This window comes from Melozone crissalis, unplaced genomic scaffold (assembly GCF_028551555.1).
Source record: "Melozone crissalis strain CALT ecotype California unplaced genomic scaffold, PUWL_Pcris_2 ptg000251l_1, whole genome shotgun sequence".
Taxonomy (NCBI): Eukaryota; Metazoa; Chordata; class Aves; order Passeriformes; family Passerellidae; genus Melozone; species Melozone crissalis.
This window is the reverse complement of record NW_026536010.1, coordinates 1,280,079-1,295,887: the sequence shown is the minus strand read 5'-3', so window position 1 is coordinate 1,295,887 and position 15,809 is coordinate 1,280,079. Positions and strand designations below refer to the sequence as shown.

The window sequence follows — 15,809 nt, the reverse complement described above, 5'->3', positions numbered from 1 at the left end:
AACATCTCCTGCCTCAGTGTCCTGTTGAGATGTCCCTGCCCTGCTCCTCCTGCACAGCTGTGCCTGGAGAAGGCAATCTGTCTCCTCTGGGAGCTGCAATCACAGAATCCTCGAGGCTGGAAAAGCCCTCTGAGGTCACCAAGCCCAACCTTGAGCCCAGCACCACCACGTTCAGCACCAACCCACACTCCCCACAGGTTTTCCGAACACTTCCAGGGGTGGGGACTCCACCACTGCCCTGGACATCCTGTTCCAATGCTTTACAACCCTTTCCCTGAATTTTTTTTCCCTAATATCCAACTGAAACCTCCAGGAGCTGGCACAAGCTGGGAGGCCATTTCCTCTCATCACCTGGGAGAAGAGACCGACCCCCACCTGGATGCACTGCCCTCTCCCAAAACAACCAGCAGATGCTTTTGGGATGCTCAGGAGGCCTCAGGTAGGAGCAATTCCTATTGTGGTGCCTCAGAAACACCCCAAGGGACAAACCATTCTCACGGGACAGCTTCAGAGCAGAGCAATCACTGCTCCCTGCCTAAGGACACCGATCGATCCAGGATGTTCCAGCCAAGATCAATCAGGTTTTACCTACAGACAAAACTTTGTTATAAAACAATGAAAATTTGTTTTATGGTTGTCATATCCATTTATTAACAAGAAAAACACTGATATCATAGTTGATAACTATGATAAATGATATCATAGTTGGGTTCAGTTAGAAGGACCTCACAAGATCATCAAGACCAAGTGACATCCCTGTCCTTGGAGAGGACAGCCAGGGCTCTATCTCTGGGAAAATAACTTTTATAAGGCTGCCCAGGAAGGTGACTAAAAGGCAAAAGGCCCAAAGCAATCATTCATTCTCTTCACAGAATTCAGAACAGCAGTTCACTCAGAATCAATTATAGTTTTAATGTCATGATCAAACACTGAGGTTTTATATCTGTTACTCATCAACCACAGAACTCCTGGAAAAAGCTGTTTTATACAAAAAATGTCACACTTAAGACCGACCTACTTTACAAATGCAAGAATAAAAGAAAATATTTAAGCTAAGAGTGATCCAAAGCTTTATGAAGTGTTTGAAGTTGGAGCGGGTGGAGGCACAGGATGGAAACTTGTCTGAGGAGCAGGAGCTGGACCCATGAAATAGAGGCTGTGGCCAGAACAAAGCTGCAACTTCAAGAGGGATGTGATAGGGGAGGAAATCCCCAGCTCCCAGCACAGCCCTCAGGGAAGCAGGGCACATTAATCACTTTGGTTCAGCACTGAAGGACAGCCCAGGAAGGCCCCATGACCCTCCTGATAACGTCCCTCCCCTCCCAGCCTCACCAAGAGATCCTGGCCACTGTGTGGAGAAAATGACTTTCCACCACACAGCAATAAAAACAAGCTCTGACTTTCAATTACACCTCAGAACCAAATCGTTCATCCATAAAAACATTTGTGTATTTTCCAGTAAGCAGCTGAGAGCCAGAGACAAAAAGTCTGTGGCTTATGGCTCTCCCAACCCCCTGATGCCAAAGCACCAGCACCTGGAACCTCAGCCTGGCTCTGAAACCTTCCAAAGCTTGCACAGGGTTTCAAACTGGCTCATTTAAAGTAGAAAAATATATTTTCTTTTATTCCCTAAAGGTCACCTAGTTATTTCTTCCAGCTCCAGAAGCTCAGCACAGAAAGGGAAAAGTCTCCAGCTATTTACATCAACAGACTTCCAAGAAAACTGGCACTTAAAAATTCTACCCCAAAGGAAAATACTGAGCATTCAGCTCACATGTTTTTACAAGAGTGACAATGACTGAAGTCACAGCGTGAGCAGCTGGTGTCTCACAGCAACCCTAAATGCAAACATTTCCTAAATGCTGAGGTGAGGAAGCACATTCCAGCTCTCCTGGGAGCAGGAACTGGAGTGCCAAGTGACAACTCCCACCCTGTCACCTCCAGCCAGCACAGGAATCACAACTGAAATATGAAGGAAGTGGCAAATTTGAGCAACCCACCTTTCATCAAACCCCAAACACTGCTCAGGTGTTCAACAAATGCCCTGCAACCTCACAATCAAGGAGGAGGAACAGATTCTTCAGGAGATCAGCTGTCCCTCAATAATTGTTGCCTCCATGCAGCTGTGACTGCTGAGGCTCAGGATCCTTTAATGAGGGGACAGGAATGAGCAGGATGTGACACTGCTGGGAGCCCAGGGCATTTACAGCTCCTCTCTCCTTCCCTGGCCCCAGGAGCACAACTGTGCAGCCTTTCCACAATCCCACCCAGAGATTAAAATGAAGAAGGTAAAATGTCTGTGCACAGCCCAGAGGTTTTACACCCCACTTGATGAACTCAGCCCAAATTATGCTTGGGGGCTCTGTACAGGTATTTTACAGGAATTCTTTCCAGCATACACAGGTGCAAAAATCCCTGGAGCAAACATACCAATCCACTTAGGTATGTGTAACTTCAATGCCAGTTGTACTTAAAAGCACATCTGGACCACGGTGGGATGACTCAAAGTGCTCAGCAGAGCTGTGAAGTGCAGGAACTCTGCAAGGAAGGACAACAGTACCCAAACAATGGGATCCTGAAGGCTAAAAATCTCCCAGAAGTTCCCAGTTTGTGCTTTCTAGCACCTTTCATTATTTAATGAATGTGCACTGCTCATGTTTTCCTTCCCATCTGACTGCTCCTGGCAGATGGAAATGAATGAGCAAATCCCTTGGGAGAAGTCACCTGGAAACTGTTCCATGAGCAGGACAAGGGGTCACTCTGGAAGGTGTCCAAAGGAGGGAGAGCCTCATTACCAGCAGGAATCTCCCACTGCTCCCAAACCCTTCTGCCATGGCCATCCCTGGGCAGCACAGACACTGCTCCAGCCACCCCCAGTGTGCCACATTCCACACTCTGCCAGCTGAAACCCAAGCGTGGACAGCAGGGAACAGACAGCAGAAATGTTCTGTGTCGTGGTTGAAGTTTGGCAAATTCTTTGGAGGCTGCAGATCTCACATGACATCGATTCTGTGACAGAATTCTGAATCAGATCTGCCACAAGAAGGCTGCTGCTGTTTGAGTTGCTCTGTCCTCAAATTCCACCATTAAAGCACTGCACATTTGTGAGGGAATGAGGTAAATTTCTGTCCATACAATACAAATGCAATACTGGTTGTCTCATTATTAGAGACAACCAGTTCAAAAATTCCAGCTCACAACAAACTGACAGTTCAAAATTCCATCTCCTTTCTGAATGTAAGTCATTCCTTCCTAGGGATTTAAAGCCTTCAGAGAGCAGTGTTTGAGGACAGTGCTGCATCATCAGTGCTGACCTCCTAATCCAAGTGTTCAGTTTTTATGTAATTACAGAGAACCCTGGGAACCCAAGGGAAAAACTCCTCCTCCACCCAACATCTCAGATTCAGAAGATAAGAATGCAGTGTGTGCAGAGCTGCTCCAAAATGGAACTCCCAGAGAAGAAAAATCAGATGAAAAGCAACTGATTTCGTTTTCCAGCATGCCAGTACATTTAATTTTCCCCTCTTTCTAAGAAAATTCTCTAATATTTATCAACAACTTCAATATTAATTCTGCTCTGAGCTGCCCATGGGCACGCTGAGGAGGGGATCCCAACCCAAGGAAAAATAATTTCCTTGGGAAAACAGCATGGCTGTAACTGTAAAAGCACACAGACATGAAAGCAGAGAAAGTCTTGGTGGTTTAGACCTGTCTTAGGAGATTTCATCTCACCCTTATTAGGCTGGCCCAAGGCAGGAATCCCCCCTGCTGCCCCAGCCCATGGTGCACATCCCCAGGCAGTTTCCTCAGAGCTGGGATGCACAACAAACCCATCTGGATTCAATCTGCAGGGCCCTGGCTGTGCAAGCCCCAGGAACTCCCATGCCCAGGAGAAAGGCAGCACAAAGGGCTGCAGCAGTAATGAGGAACAGGGAGCTGATGGCAATAAAGTCACTTCAAAGCCTTCCAGGGGCTCCAGCTCAGGCAGCCCAGGTTTGCATCTGAGCACAGGCACAGGGCTCACAGCCTAAAGCCCTCAGTGAGCTCCAACCTGGCCTGGGACACTTTCCAGGGGTTGGGCACCCACAGTTTCCTTCTCTGGGCACTCTGTGCCAGGCCAGGCTGTGCTGAAAACCCCTGCTCACACCTCTTACATCTGCTCTTTACTTGGTGGAGCTGGGGCTGCTCATGCACAAAGCACAGCAAAGCTGGTCACAGATGGATGCAGCAGTTCATACAAACCCTGGGAGAAGTGCAGAGGAATTTGTGAGCTGGCCTGGGCTCCTCTGAGAGAATCCTGGGGTCTGTCAGGGGAGGAGAGCTCAGGTGGCACCACAGCAGATCTCAGGAACAGCCACAGCCCAAGGGCAGCACTAACAGAGGTTTCCATTTTTTCCTATCAGGACAAGTGGACTAAGGCAGTGCCAGAGGTTGTTCAAGCACACAATCCAAAATAAACCAGGAAAAAGTTCAACTTTCTTTAGCTGTTTTTACCCTATCCAGCAGTTTATGGGACATCTGAACATGCTCAGTGCAGATGATGGCACAAAATGAGACAGCCCTGAGCCCAGCAAAGCCAGGCTGTTCCACGAGATAAAACAGAGTAATAAAAATAAAAAAATACACCCAGCCCTGAGCGCTCTAAAAACGAAAGGGCAAACTCATCTGTCACTGGGACATCACTGCTGTACCTGGCCAAAGGCTCCTAAACCCACACATTGCTGAGGCCCAGGAATTCCTCCTCCAGAGCAGGGAGAGGCACTGGGTGCCCACCTGGCTGCAAAGAACCCCTGGGTTCCATTCCCAGGACAGGAATATCCCCACACTGCAAAGAGCACAGCCCTGGGTGCCACCTCAGCACTGCTAACACTGTCCAAAACTGGGATAACTGTCCTGCACCAGATTCCAATCAAAACTCAGTAATAAAAGGATTACACACAACAAAGACATTTCAGAGGTCAATCCTCTCCCAGACCTCCTTCCACTCCTACCAAATTCCTGGTCCAGAGCTCTAATATAACAAACTGAAAATGGATCAACATCAAAACAGAGACAGAAGCAGAAGTTCAAAAGGTTTCATTCTCACTCTGTTGAGGAAACTCAAAATCTTAATCAATACAAACATTTTCCAGGAACAGAATGATTAAGATGATGTTTTATCTTTTTCTAAAGCTGTTAAAAATCAAAAGACCAATAAATCCAATTTAAGCCACAGAGAAAAAGCAGGAATAGCTTTCTAAATGTATGTCAGTCACTAAACCAGTCCAAAGTTGCCAAAACTCATCCTGTTTGCAGACAGATCAGCAGCATCCTTCCCAGGGGAGGTCTATTTAATCACTTCAGAAATTATTTCTTCCAGACAACAAAGAGCCATTAGATTACTTAATTAAAGGCCTGATTATCTCCAACCCAAAACAAGGGAAGGCAGAATCTAAAATAGAGAGATTTAAGCAGCTGCCCTGGTCCTCATTATGCTTTGATTTCAATCAAGCACACACACGTCAAGCAAAGGGCAATAAATTACAACCATGTGTTGGAAGAAATTATCTTCACCATATTGGAAGTGGAAAGCCAAGGCTCTAACTGAGTGGTGTAAGATATTAGGCTTCCATCTGGGAATAATAACCTACTGAACACAAACATGCCAGAGCATTAGCTCCAGGCACTGCTGGAGTTAAAGCTGGCAGCAGGAGATGGAAATGGAACAGTTGTTTTTTGGGAAAGTGACATGGATTTTGGTAAAACAGATAACCAAGAAACATGCTTGTTGTTTAACACAGAGGACAGAGAGGGAACTGAAACCTGGTGTAATTCCTCTTTAACCCAAATAGCTCCAGAAAGGAAAGGTGGGAAACTCCAGAGATACTAAAGGTAGTATCTACACTAAAACAGACACTGAAGGCCAGTTCAGCACTGGCTTACAGGAACTGAAGGTTCAGCAGAATTATTGTTCTCCATCTTTAATGACTTTATTACATGCAGTACTACAAGACTTCCCCAAACTCAATTTCACACTGCAGTCACTCAGTGGCCATTAAGCTTTTGGGGACAAAATTGAATATTAAGGTCTCTAGCAAGCAAATCTGAGTGGATTATTGCACACAAACTGTTAACAGACCCACACCAGGCTGTTTCCCTCAAAACACCCACAGCAGCAGGTGCCAGCCCCTTGGGAAATGGCAAACACAATGCAGTGACTCACTGAACGTAGGTGGAGACTTACCACACCTGATGAAAAGAGAAATCTAAAAAGGAAAGGTGTGTGGGCCAAGTGGGACTGACACAAGGAAGAACTGAAGCAATCTGAATTGCTGGAAGAGGCCTGAGATGAATTCTGTGAGATATCAGCACTTTCTGTGCTAAAGGGGAGCTGATCCAGGGGAGGCTGGGACCACAGGGGGAGAGCAGAGTGGGATGGAGATGTTCCCCAAAATGCTCATTTATCTACAGATGCTGGGATGAGCTGCACCAGGTGTGTTGGGAAGCTCAGGAGGGAAGTGAGCCCTGTGCAGAGGAACTGCTGAGAGACCTGGGGTTGTCCAGCCTGGAGAGAGGAGCTCTGGGGTGACCTGAGTGGGGCCCTCCAGTGCCTGAAGGAGCCAACAGGAGAGATGGAGAGAGACCTTGGACAAGAAGAAATGGCTTCCCACTGCCAGAGGGCAGGGCTGGATGGGATATTGGGAAGAAATTCCTCTCTGTGAGGGTGGGGAGACCCTGGCACAGGGTGCCCAGAGCAGCTGTGGCTGCCCCTGGATCCCTGGCAGTGCCCAAGGCCAGGCTGGACGGGGCTGGGAGCAGCCTGGGACAGCAGAAGCTGTCTAGCAAGTCTGGACACAAAGGCACTACTTGCTCTGAAAAACCCAGCAGAAACTCTCATTACAGGAATACAAAGCCTGAACCGCCCAGGGAATTCAGGCAGGCTGGATGTGGTGCTCCCTGTGAGTGCTGTGATTAATTCTGTATTCACTGTTACCTCTCTTTCATAAAACAGCAGCTGTGGCTACAGAGGCAGCTCAGGAACACTCTCTGCCCCACAGAGGGACAGAAGAGCCTCTTAAGGGACTGCTGGTGAGGAGCTGATGTGTCAGATTTGAGGCTTCTCCCTCAGCACCATTTTCATCCTCTTCATCTGCAGCCGCTGCACTTAAACTGGCATTTTTTAAGAATTTGTAATGTAAAGTATCAATTAGCCTGGTGTCCCCTGTGAAGGATCTGTGTGGGCAGGCAACCTCACCAGAGTGAGCAGAAACAATGAAAGCCCCTGCAGGTCAAGTCAAAATGTAGATTTTCTGCACACTGCCTACAGACTGATCCCTGTTCCTGGAGGGTGAACCTGGCATAGATCTCCCCATCTAACAGTAACCAGAATTTCCACAAAAAACACAGTCCTGAGGGCTGCCAGCATGTTTAGCTCTTTGATTAATCCATCAAGGAGCCTGAAGTATCTCCCCGTGCTGGAGAAGCCCTGCTGTGCCTGGCTCTGGAGCTGGGAAGGAGAACATTGGCCCAGGATGCCCTGAGCCCTCCCTGCCCAGCTGCAGGAGCTGCCAGGGCAGTGACACTGCCAGGACAGTGACAACTCCTGCCTGGCCCAGCCCCACTGCTGCTCTACAGACACTGCCAGGGACAGCTCCCAGCTCCAGCAGCCAGGCAGTGACAGCCCTGCCACTATGGAGTGACATCCCTGTCACTACGGGGTGACATCCCTTCCACCCATGGGGTGACATCCCTGCCACTGCCACCCCTTCCACCCATGGAGTGACATCCCTGCCACCCATGGAGTGACAGCCCTGCCACCATGGGGTGACATCCCTGCCACTGCCACCTCTCCACTACAGCCCTGCCAGGGCAGTGACATCCCTGCCACACATGGGGTGACATCCCTGCCACTGCCACCTCTCCACCACGGCCCTGCTCAGGGTGGATTTTGGTAAAACAGATAACCAAGATTACTCCAGTAGCTCCAGCAGCCATGGAGTGACATCCCTGCCACCCATGGGGTGACATCCCTGCCACACAGGGAGTGACATCCCTGCCACTGCCACCCCTGCCCAGGCAGTGACATCCCTGCCACCCATGGAGTGACATCCCTGCCACTGCCACCTCTCCACCAGGCAGCTCCAGCACTGCTCCATGAGGAATTGCTGCAGCCATTCCCAACCCAAGGTGTTGTTGGCAAGAGCAGCACTGAGGGAAGCTGCCATTTGTTGCCACCTCTGAATTTCCACCCTCTGATCTCCAAGGAAAAACTAAGCTTCTGCTGTCAAAACACAAAAATCCAATTGTCTTGTTCAGAAACCTGCAGAGCCCAACTGCAAGAACAAAAGCCTGTTTCCACATCACTGTTGGAGGTAAGGTACAAATCTTGATTTTAAGCACAACAAACCCTTCAGACACTGAGGTTAAGTTTCCTTAACTTTGCAAATTCTTTCCACAAATGCCACAATTTTTTTACACTGCTCAGCCAAACATTAATCCACCCCTGTCCTCTTTTCCTCCTCCACTTTTGGGATCACCACAGGCACTGAAGGGTTCTGTGCTGGCACCTGTGCCCATGGTCTGACCTGTCCTCCTGGCTGTGATCCCCGCTGGGTCCCCTGTGACCATTCCTGCCTGTAAAAGCTGCACTGACAGACAGAAAGATGGAATTTGGAACAATCACACCTTTCCCTTCCACACAATACATGGAGATTGTTATATAAAGGTATTGCTGTATCCCCACACTGAGCAGGGCTCAGCAGATTCACCTCAGTCACAAACCTGCCCTGTGCTTTCCTTTCAGCCAATTCAAGCTGTTCAAAGAAGTTTTTGTATCCAGCCATGACTTCATGGTCATCTGAGCAGAGAGGGATTTAAAAAGACAGCCTTGGTTCCATAAACCTCCCCATTTTTGTCTCAGGGTATTAAAAATCTTATTGGTCCTGCTCTGCTCTGCATCTGGGGAGTAACTGCAAATTTGGCTTTGCTGAATATGCAAAATTCCTTTCTTCCACTCAGTTCAGATACCAATAACAAGTGTTACTTACAAGAGAAGTTGGAGAGCTATGAAAATAATGCATGAAAAGTAAAGATTTGATACCTGTAACAGAAGTGTGATGTTTAACACGTTTGGACAGGCTGTATTTACACTGAGCTGCAGAACCCAGCAGGAAAAGTCCCTTTTAATGTGCTTCTGTCAGCACTGTAACATGATGAACTACATCTAAGGCTGTGTTTTATCTCCCTTTTCAGGCAACAAGAAGCAGCAATGAAGTTTGCTCACTTTTTTCATGGGCTTTAGGCACCTCCCTAAGAGTGTGTCCCAGTGAAGGACACACTGGCTCATTTTGCTTTCCAACACTCACTTGCTGTGCAGTTTTAGCATCACTTTCCACCCTAGCATTGCTCAGGAGACCACAGAGCCCACAGGTGAACCTGATCCCACCCCAAGGATGTGGAGGTAAGTGCAGTGCAGGACCAGCACAGCCCCAATTTACAGAAAATTGTTCAATTGGTAACTCACCCAGCCAGCTTCCTCTTGCTGCTTTAAAAAGCCACTGCCTAATCAACATTGACCCCACAGAGACTCTGTTAATTCCTTTGTTTCACACCTCTTTCACAGGACAGGGCCTGAACAAGCACCCTGCAGCAGGAGCACATCAATCCCTGCCCAGCTGCTGCCCTTCAGTGCCTGTCCTTTCGCTGGGACACGTGAGAGCTGCTGCTGCACACAGAGATTTTTTAAGAGTACAGCCTTGAGGGAATGGAAAATGCAGATGGTTTAAGCCAGAACTTAGAGATCAAAGAGAAGCCAGGTCATGCCAGGACAGAGACAGCATCAATCTGTTCAAGGGGGAAGGAGGTGGGAAAGCACCTCAGCACCAGCTGACAGATTTCAGCACGTCTGGCATCACAAACCCAGCGCTGCCTCCCCCCAGGGGACACAGACAGACAGACAGACAGGGCCTAGAGGGTAGGACTGACATACAAGTCTCTGTACTGGTCGAAGGCATTGTTGGCTTCCACCTCCAGCTTGCGCAGGCGAGCCGAGGGCATGGCACCGTCCTCCAGGGGAGGGTCGTACTTGTTGCTCCAGGGTGACCTGCAGGGACAGAGGAAGGGACAGTCACACCAGGGGACAGTGCTCACAGGGGTTCTTCAGGAGAGGGAAGAGACAAGAATGTTGACTCTGTGTTCAGAAGGCTTGATTTATTATTTTATTATTTATATATATATATATATATATATATATTACATTATAACTAACCAAAAAGAATAGAAGGAAAGGTTTCCTGTCAGAAGGCTGGCTAAGAATAGAATGGAAAAGAATGATAACAAAGGTTTGTGGCTCGGACAGAGAGTGAGAGCCAGCTCTGCTGTGGTCACTAAATCCAAACATCCACATGAGACCAATCACAGAGCCACCTGCTGCATTCCACAGCAGCAGATAATCAATGTTTACATTTTGTTTCTGAGGCCTCAGCTCCTCAAAAGGGAAAAAATCCTAAGAAAGGATTTTTAGTGAAAAGATGTCTGTGACACACCAGGGGACAGGAAAACAGACAGCAGTGTCTTGGGCTGGAAATGGGGCTGTGCATTCTATTCCTATCTGTGGGGCAGTTAAATTCTGTCCATTGGGCAGTTTTAATTTATCTCTCCCACAACCAATCCTCCCTGCAGGAGATCTCTGCTGTCCATGGCCACTGAGTGTCCCTGCAGGGCTGATCCAATTCCAGCATCCCACGGGGAGATGCTGCGCCCAGGGGAGGAGCCAAGCATTCCTACCTGGATCCAATCTGAGCTTTGGGACACCAGGGCAGCCTCTGCCCCCTGCATGGCCAGAGGAGCAGCTTTCTGCTGCCCTGCATGGGCAGAGGAGCAGCTTTCTGCTGCCCTGCATGGCCAGAGGGAGCCCAGGCCCATCTGCAGCAGCCCTGGAGCTGCAGAGGAAAACTCCCCCCTTGTGCAGGATCCCTGCTGCAGCAGAGCCACAGCTGGCACTGCAGGAGGGCTGAGCCCCCATGGCATGGGGCTGGGACACCCCCTGACACACAGGGGGTCAGATCAGATTCTGACTCTGACAATAGTTGGTTTTTTTTTCATTTGTACTATAACATTTGTATTTTAAGTTTTCCTAGTAAAGAGCTGTTATTCCTACTGCCATATCTTTCACCTGAGAGTCCCCTAATTTCAAAATTATAATAATTTGGAGGGAGAGGGTTTCCATTTTCCATTTCAGGGGAGGCTCCTGCCTTCCTCAGCAGACACCTGGCTTTTCAAATGAGACAAGGAGACAGAGCCTGCTCACAGCCCCGAGGTTGCCAGAGCTGCCAGGAGCATCTGCACTGCCAGGGATTGTTGGAGTGTCTGTGCAGGGCCAGGAGTCGGCCTGGATGGTCCTTGGGGGTCCCTTCCAGCTCAGGGTATTCCATGGCTCTGAAAGGTTTAATATTGGTGGGTCTGAGCTCATCCACAGATGCTGAACTTCCACAAAAACCCAAAATGTGCCCAGAGCAATCTACCTGCAAGAGCTGCACTCTCCACAGCCATTTCCAACACTGGCAAAAGGGGAACTGAGCCCTCAGAACTCACCTGGGGGCCATTCCCTGGCTTCAGGTTTTCTATATTAAAAAAATCAGGTTTCAATCTGTTCCTTCTCATACTTATATTATTCAACAACAAGGCTTCAGCTGTTGAACATTAAATATTAAAAACTGTTTTCATGCAAATACAAATCGATTGTGTAGTTTATTTGGGATCTCACAGCATTTGAGCCAAACACTCCTGGCTATGATTAAGGTCCACATTTTCCTCCACTACTCTGCTTTGAAATAAACTCTACCTTTAGCATAACATTAGGAAACCCTTTGAACAGTCTGAAGGATTTAACAGGGTTTGTAAAGCTGCAGGTTTTACTACAATTTCTGCAGGTGTGGAAGAGATTTTTGTGTTCTTAATGAAAGATTTGGTATTAAAAGATTAATGGAACCCTTTGCCCATCTGCTTGAGGCTTTTATAACTCCCATTCTAGAAACCTGCATTTTGCTTTTCATTTCCCCTTGGAGTAACCAACTTACATATATCACACTGCTGGCTCAGAGAAAAGCTCCTCTACCCTTTCTGTGCCCTTTCCCAGCCCCTGGCTGCAGCACCAGGTCCCAGTGCTGGCCACAGGGAAAGGTTTTTTCTTTTTGTCACTCATTTCTCAGAAAGGCAGCGGGGTCTGGCACCTGTGTGGTGCAAAGCACAAAGCCCAGCCTCTGCCTTGCTCCCTTCACTCCTCCCAACCACACCTGACAGGAAAGGGGACACCAGGAAAGTGGAGCTGTTGTGTCACATCCACCCAAGTGATGCTTTCAGGTCATGGCTCTGTCTCATGGCTGTGTCCAGTTCTGGGCACAGAAGGACACAAGAAGGACCTGGAGGGGCTGGAGCGTGTCCAGGGATGGGAATGGAGCTTTGGAAGGGGCTGGAGCCCCAGGAGAGGCTGAGGGAGCTGGGCAGGGGCTCAGCCTGGAGCAAAGGAGGCTCAGGGGGACCTTGTGGCTCTGCACAGCTCCTGCCAGGAGGGGACAGCCAGGAGTCAGGGTCTGCTCCCAGGGAACAGGGACAGGAGAGAGGGAACGGCCTCAGGCTGGGCCAGGGCAGCTCAGGGTGAACATCAGCAGGAATTTCTGCATGGAAAGGGGGCTCAGGCCTTGGAACTGCCCAGGGAGGGTTGGGGTGCCCATCCCTGGAGGTGACCAAGGAACACCTGGACATGGCACTCAGTGCTCTGAGCTGGGGACTGGTCAAGGTTGGACTCAGTGGTTTTGGAGAGTTTTCCAACCTCAGCAATTCTGGGGTTTTGTGATTTTAAACAGCTGCTTAAAATGTGGCTGCTCTGGAGAGGAGTCACCAGCCACAGGCTCCAGCTGGGTCAGGCTGGAAGGGCCCACGGGGCCTCATCTGGTGCCAGCCCAGAGCTCAGGACTGAGCCCAGATGGGTCTGGAACATCCCCAGGCAGGGACACTCAGAGCCTCTCTGGGCACTGTGTCCCACAGTGTGCCAAGTTCCTGCTCCTCATGCTCAGCTGGAGCTCCCTGCATCAGTCCCTGCCTGTTCCTCTGGTCCCAGGGAGCAGAGCCTGCCCAGAGCCCTCCCTGCAGACAGGGACACACAGGGATGAGCTGCTCCCTTCTCAGCTCTTTCTTCACTTCTAAAATCTCTGAAATCTGGGGCAGATTCACATAAACCCCCCCTGGTGCTCCCAGGTGGCTGAGCTGCTGCAGAGGGTGGGCAGGAGCTCCTGCAGAACCCCTGGGAGATGCTCCAAGTGCAAACACCAAACTCTCCCCAGGCTGCAGAATGGCACTGGGGGCAGCCAGGACAGACCCTGCCAGCCAGCAGCTTGTGCCATTTTCATCCCATTCCAGCTGGAGCCAGCAGCAGCTTTACCAACAAAAAAAAACCTCCTAACACAGCCCTGTATTTTTTGTTTTTGTGGAAATGCACTCACAACACATTTAAACACTTAACTGGAGGCTATTTGAAGGAAGACAGATGGACAAGCACTTAAATTTCAAAAGTCAGACCTCTAATTTCCCCAAAAGAGAATGGTTTGTGTTTCAGCTAACAGGTTTCAGTGTTGTTGGCCCCAAATTCCCCATAAGGATTCCATTTAACAGAGTGATCAAACACACTTCGAGTGGAAATGTACGGACAAAGTCAGGGACCTTGAAGTCTAATATTAAAAAAATAAAATTAATAAAAGCTCTGCCTTCACAATGTGGATTCCATGACTGCTTGATATCCTTCACAAACCTTTCTTATTCCAGGAGCACTCACAGAAGTACCTGTGAGACTCCCACAAGCAGGATTTAATAATATGAAGAAAATAAAAATTATCTATTTATGAAGATCCAAGGAGACTCCAAAATCCACCTTTTAGTCTGATCCACATTTGTCATGGAGCAAACCAAGTCTGTCTAAACATAAGGAAAGACTAAGCTGTGATGGGCTAAGCATTAGGATATTCACTTCCCACAGCAGCTTTTTTTCCAGGCAAATTGCAAAGCCACTGGGAAAAGCCAGCCCGATAAAACTGGAATCCCATGAGGAAGTCTGAGCACCCAGCCCCACCTCTCCTGCTGAAGGACAGCAAGGCTCAGCTGACCAGGGAGTGCTTGGAAATACCTGGATTAAAAATATTTCTTGCTAAAAGAAATGCAATTACCAATCTGTCCAATAGGAAGGGAAGGTGTTTAGCTGGGAGAGTGCAGGAATTGGGGATGCAGCACGTGCCAGGCAGGGAACAACATTCCCTGGGACTGCTAATAGAGCGTGTGGCTCTGGAAAATGGCTGTGGAAATATCAAAAGCTTTTAAAAGCCCAGTGAACTCCTCCTAGACCTTGGCCTAATTGATTAAATTAATGTAAGAGGCACTTCCCAGTAACAAGTGCAGACCTGATGAGGTGAAGCAGTGTCTGGACACAGGCACAGGATGGGATTAACATGCACAGGGCAGTGCTGCTGGAGTTTCAAAGGCTTCTGCTGTGTGCTGAAGGAAAGAATTTACTCCATGAATCAGAGCTGGGACCAATCAATTCCAGAAGGAAGAATCACTTCAATCCAGAATGCCTGAATCAAAAGCCTTAGGAGCAGGATTCTTCCCTGCCAGCAATTAACACATGGTGCCTGTTCTGGAGGAACAAATGGAAGAGCTTTTCTGAAACCTCATTACTTAATAAGTCCCGAAAATTTCAAAGTGATTTCAAAAAGCAAATTCCTCCTGCTTCCTTGCAGCTATTTAATACCTTCTGAGAAAGAGACGGAGCAAATTTCAGAGGCAAGAGTGACACTGACCTTAGAGGAAGGGCTGTCATGTGCCCTAATTAAACACAGGGGTCATTAGTGATTGCACAATGTCCCATTAGTGTCTAACCAGTGCCTTTCCAGTGTCCACATCAGCAGCCTGAGCAGGACGCAAAGGGGCTGCAAGAAACATCACAGCTTCAGGGAGAAACATCTCTTGAAAGGTCCACAAGAAATTCAGGATTTAATTCCCCCTCCTGCATGTGCCAGAGGGGCTGCAGCTGTGGGTGCATCTCATGGGGGGCATCAGCTCTGAACTCTGACTTTATTTACTAATTCAGAACTGATAACATGCAAGTAGCTGCTAATGTGGATCTAACCAGCTGGGGCACACAAAATTAATGCAAAATGCTTTTATAGAAGGCACCAGGCTCTTCTGTGGAAGGCTGGAATAGTTTCTAAATATGAGATTCATGCCCTAAAGAATGTGAGTGACACTCCACCTTGGGGTCCTGCTCACTTGCTGGCCTCCTGCAATAGGTTATATTTTAAACAACTCAATGGGATTTACACTCAGCCACAATCCAGAGGCACTGTCAAACTCTGCATCCACTCTCATTCTCCATCTCTTGTTTCCAGGACAAAATGTATCTCAGCATGTTCTCTGTGTAAATCATCCACACACACGTGCTTCACATTAGAGACGGACCTTCCCTGCAACTGAACCAATTCATCTCAAATCCTCTGCAAGCTCAGCTGCTTCTGCAGTGATGCTGAGCCAAAGAAAAAAGATTTGTTAAAAAATATTTTCTGAATCTCCACTTTGAAACACAATTCTTGAAACATTCTGGCCAGATGAATGTAAAACACTACATCAAATCTACACAGAGCAAAGTGAGATTCTTCCTGGAGATAATTCCAAGCTCTAAAATGTAAATTATGAAAGGAGGGACAAGTGGAAGCCTGAGAATCATCCCTAGAAGCAGCAGGATGGCTGAGCTGGTAATTCAGGGCAGGAGATGAGAGGGGTCCTTA

At 48.3% G+C, this 15,809-nt stretch overlaps 1 protein-coding gene across 1 annotated transcript in view; it reads right to left on the bottom strand.

Moving 5' to 3' along the window:
* CAPZB (capping actin protein of muscle Z-line subunit beta) overlaps window positions 1–15,809 on the bottom strand; it is a 64,114-nt gene that overhangs the window by 16,479 nt on the left and 31,826 nt on the right. The window contains exon 4 of the mRNA XM_054294479.1: window positions 9,968–10,081. Within this exon, the coding sequence (XP_054150454.1) occupies window positions 9,968–10,081 (114 nt within the window). The remainder of the gene's footprint in view (window positions 1–9,967; window positions 10,082–15,809) is intronic.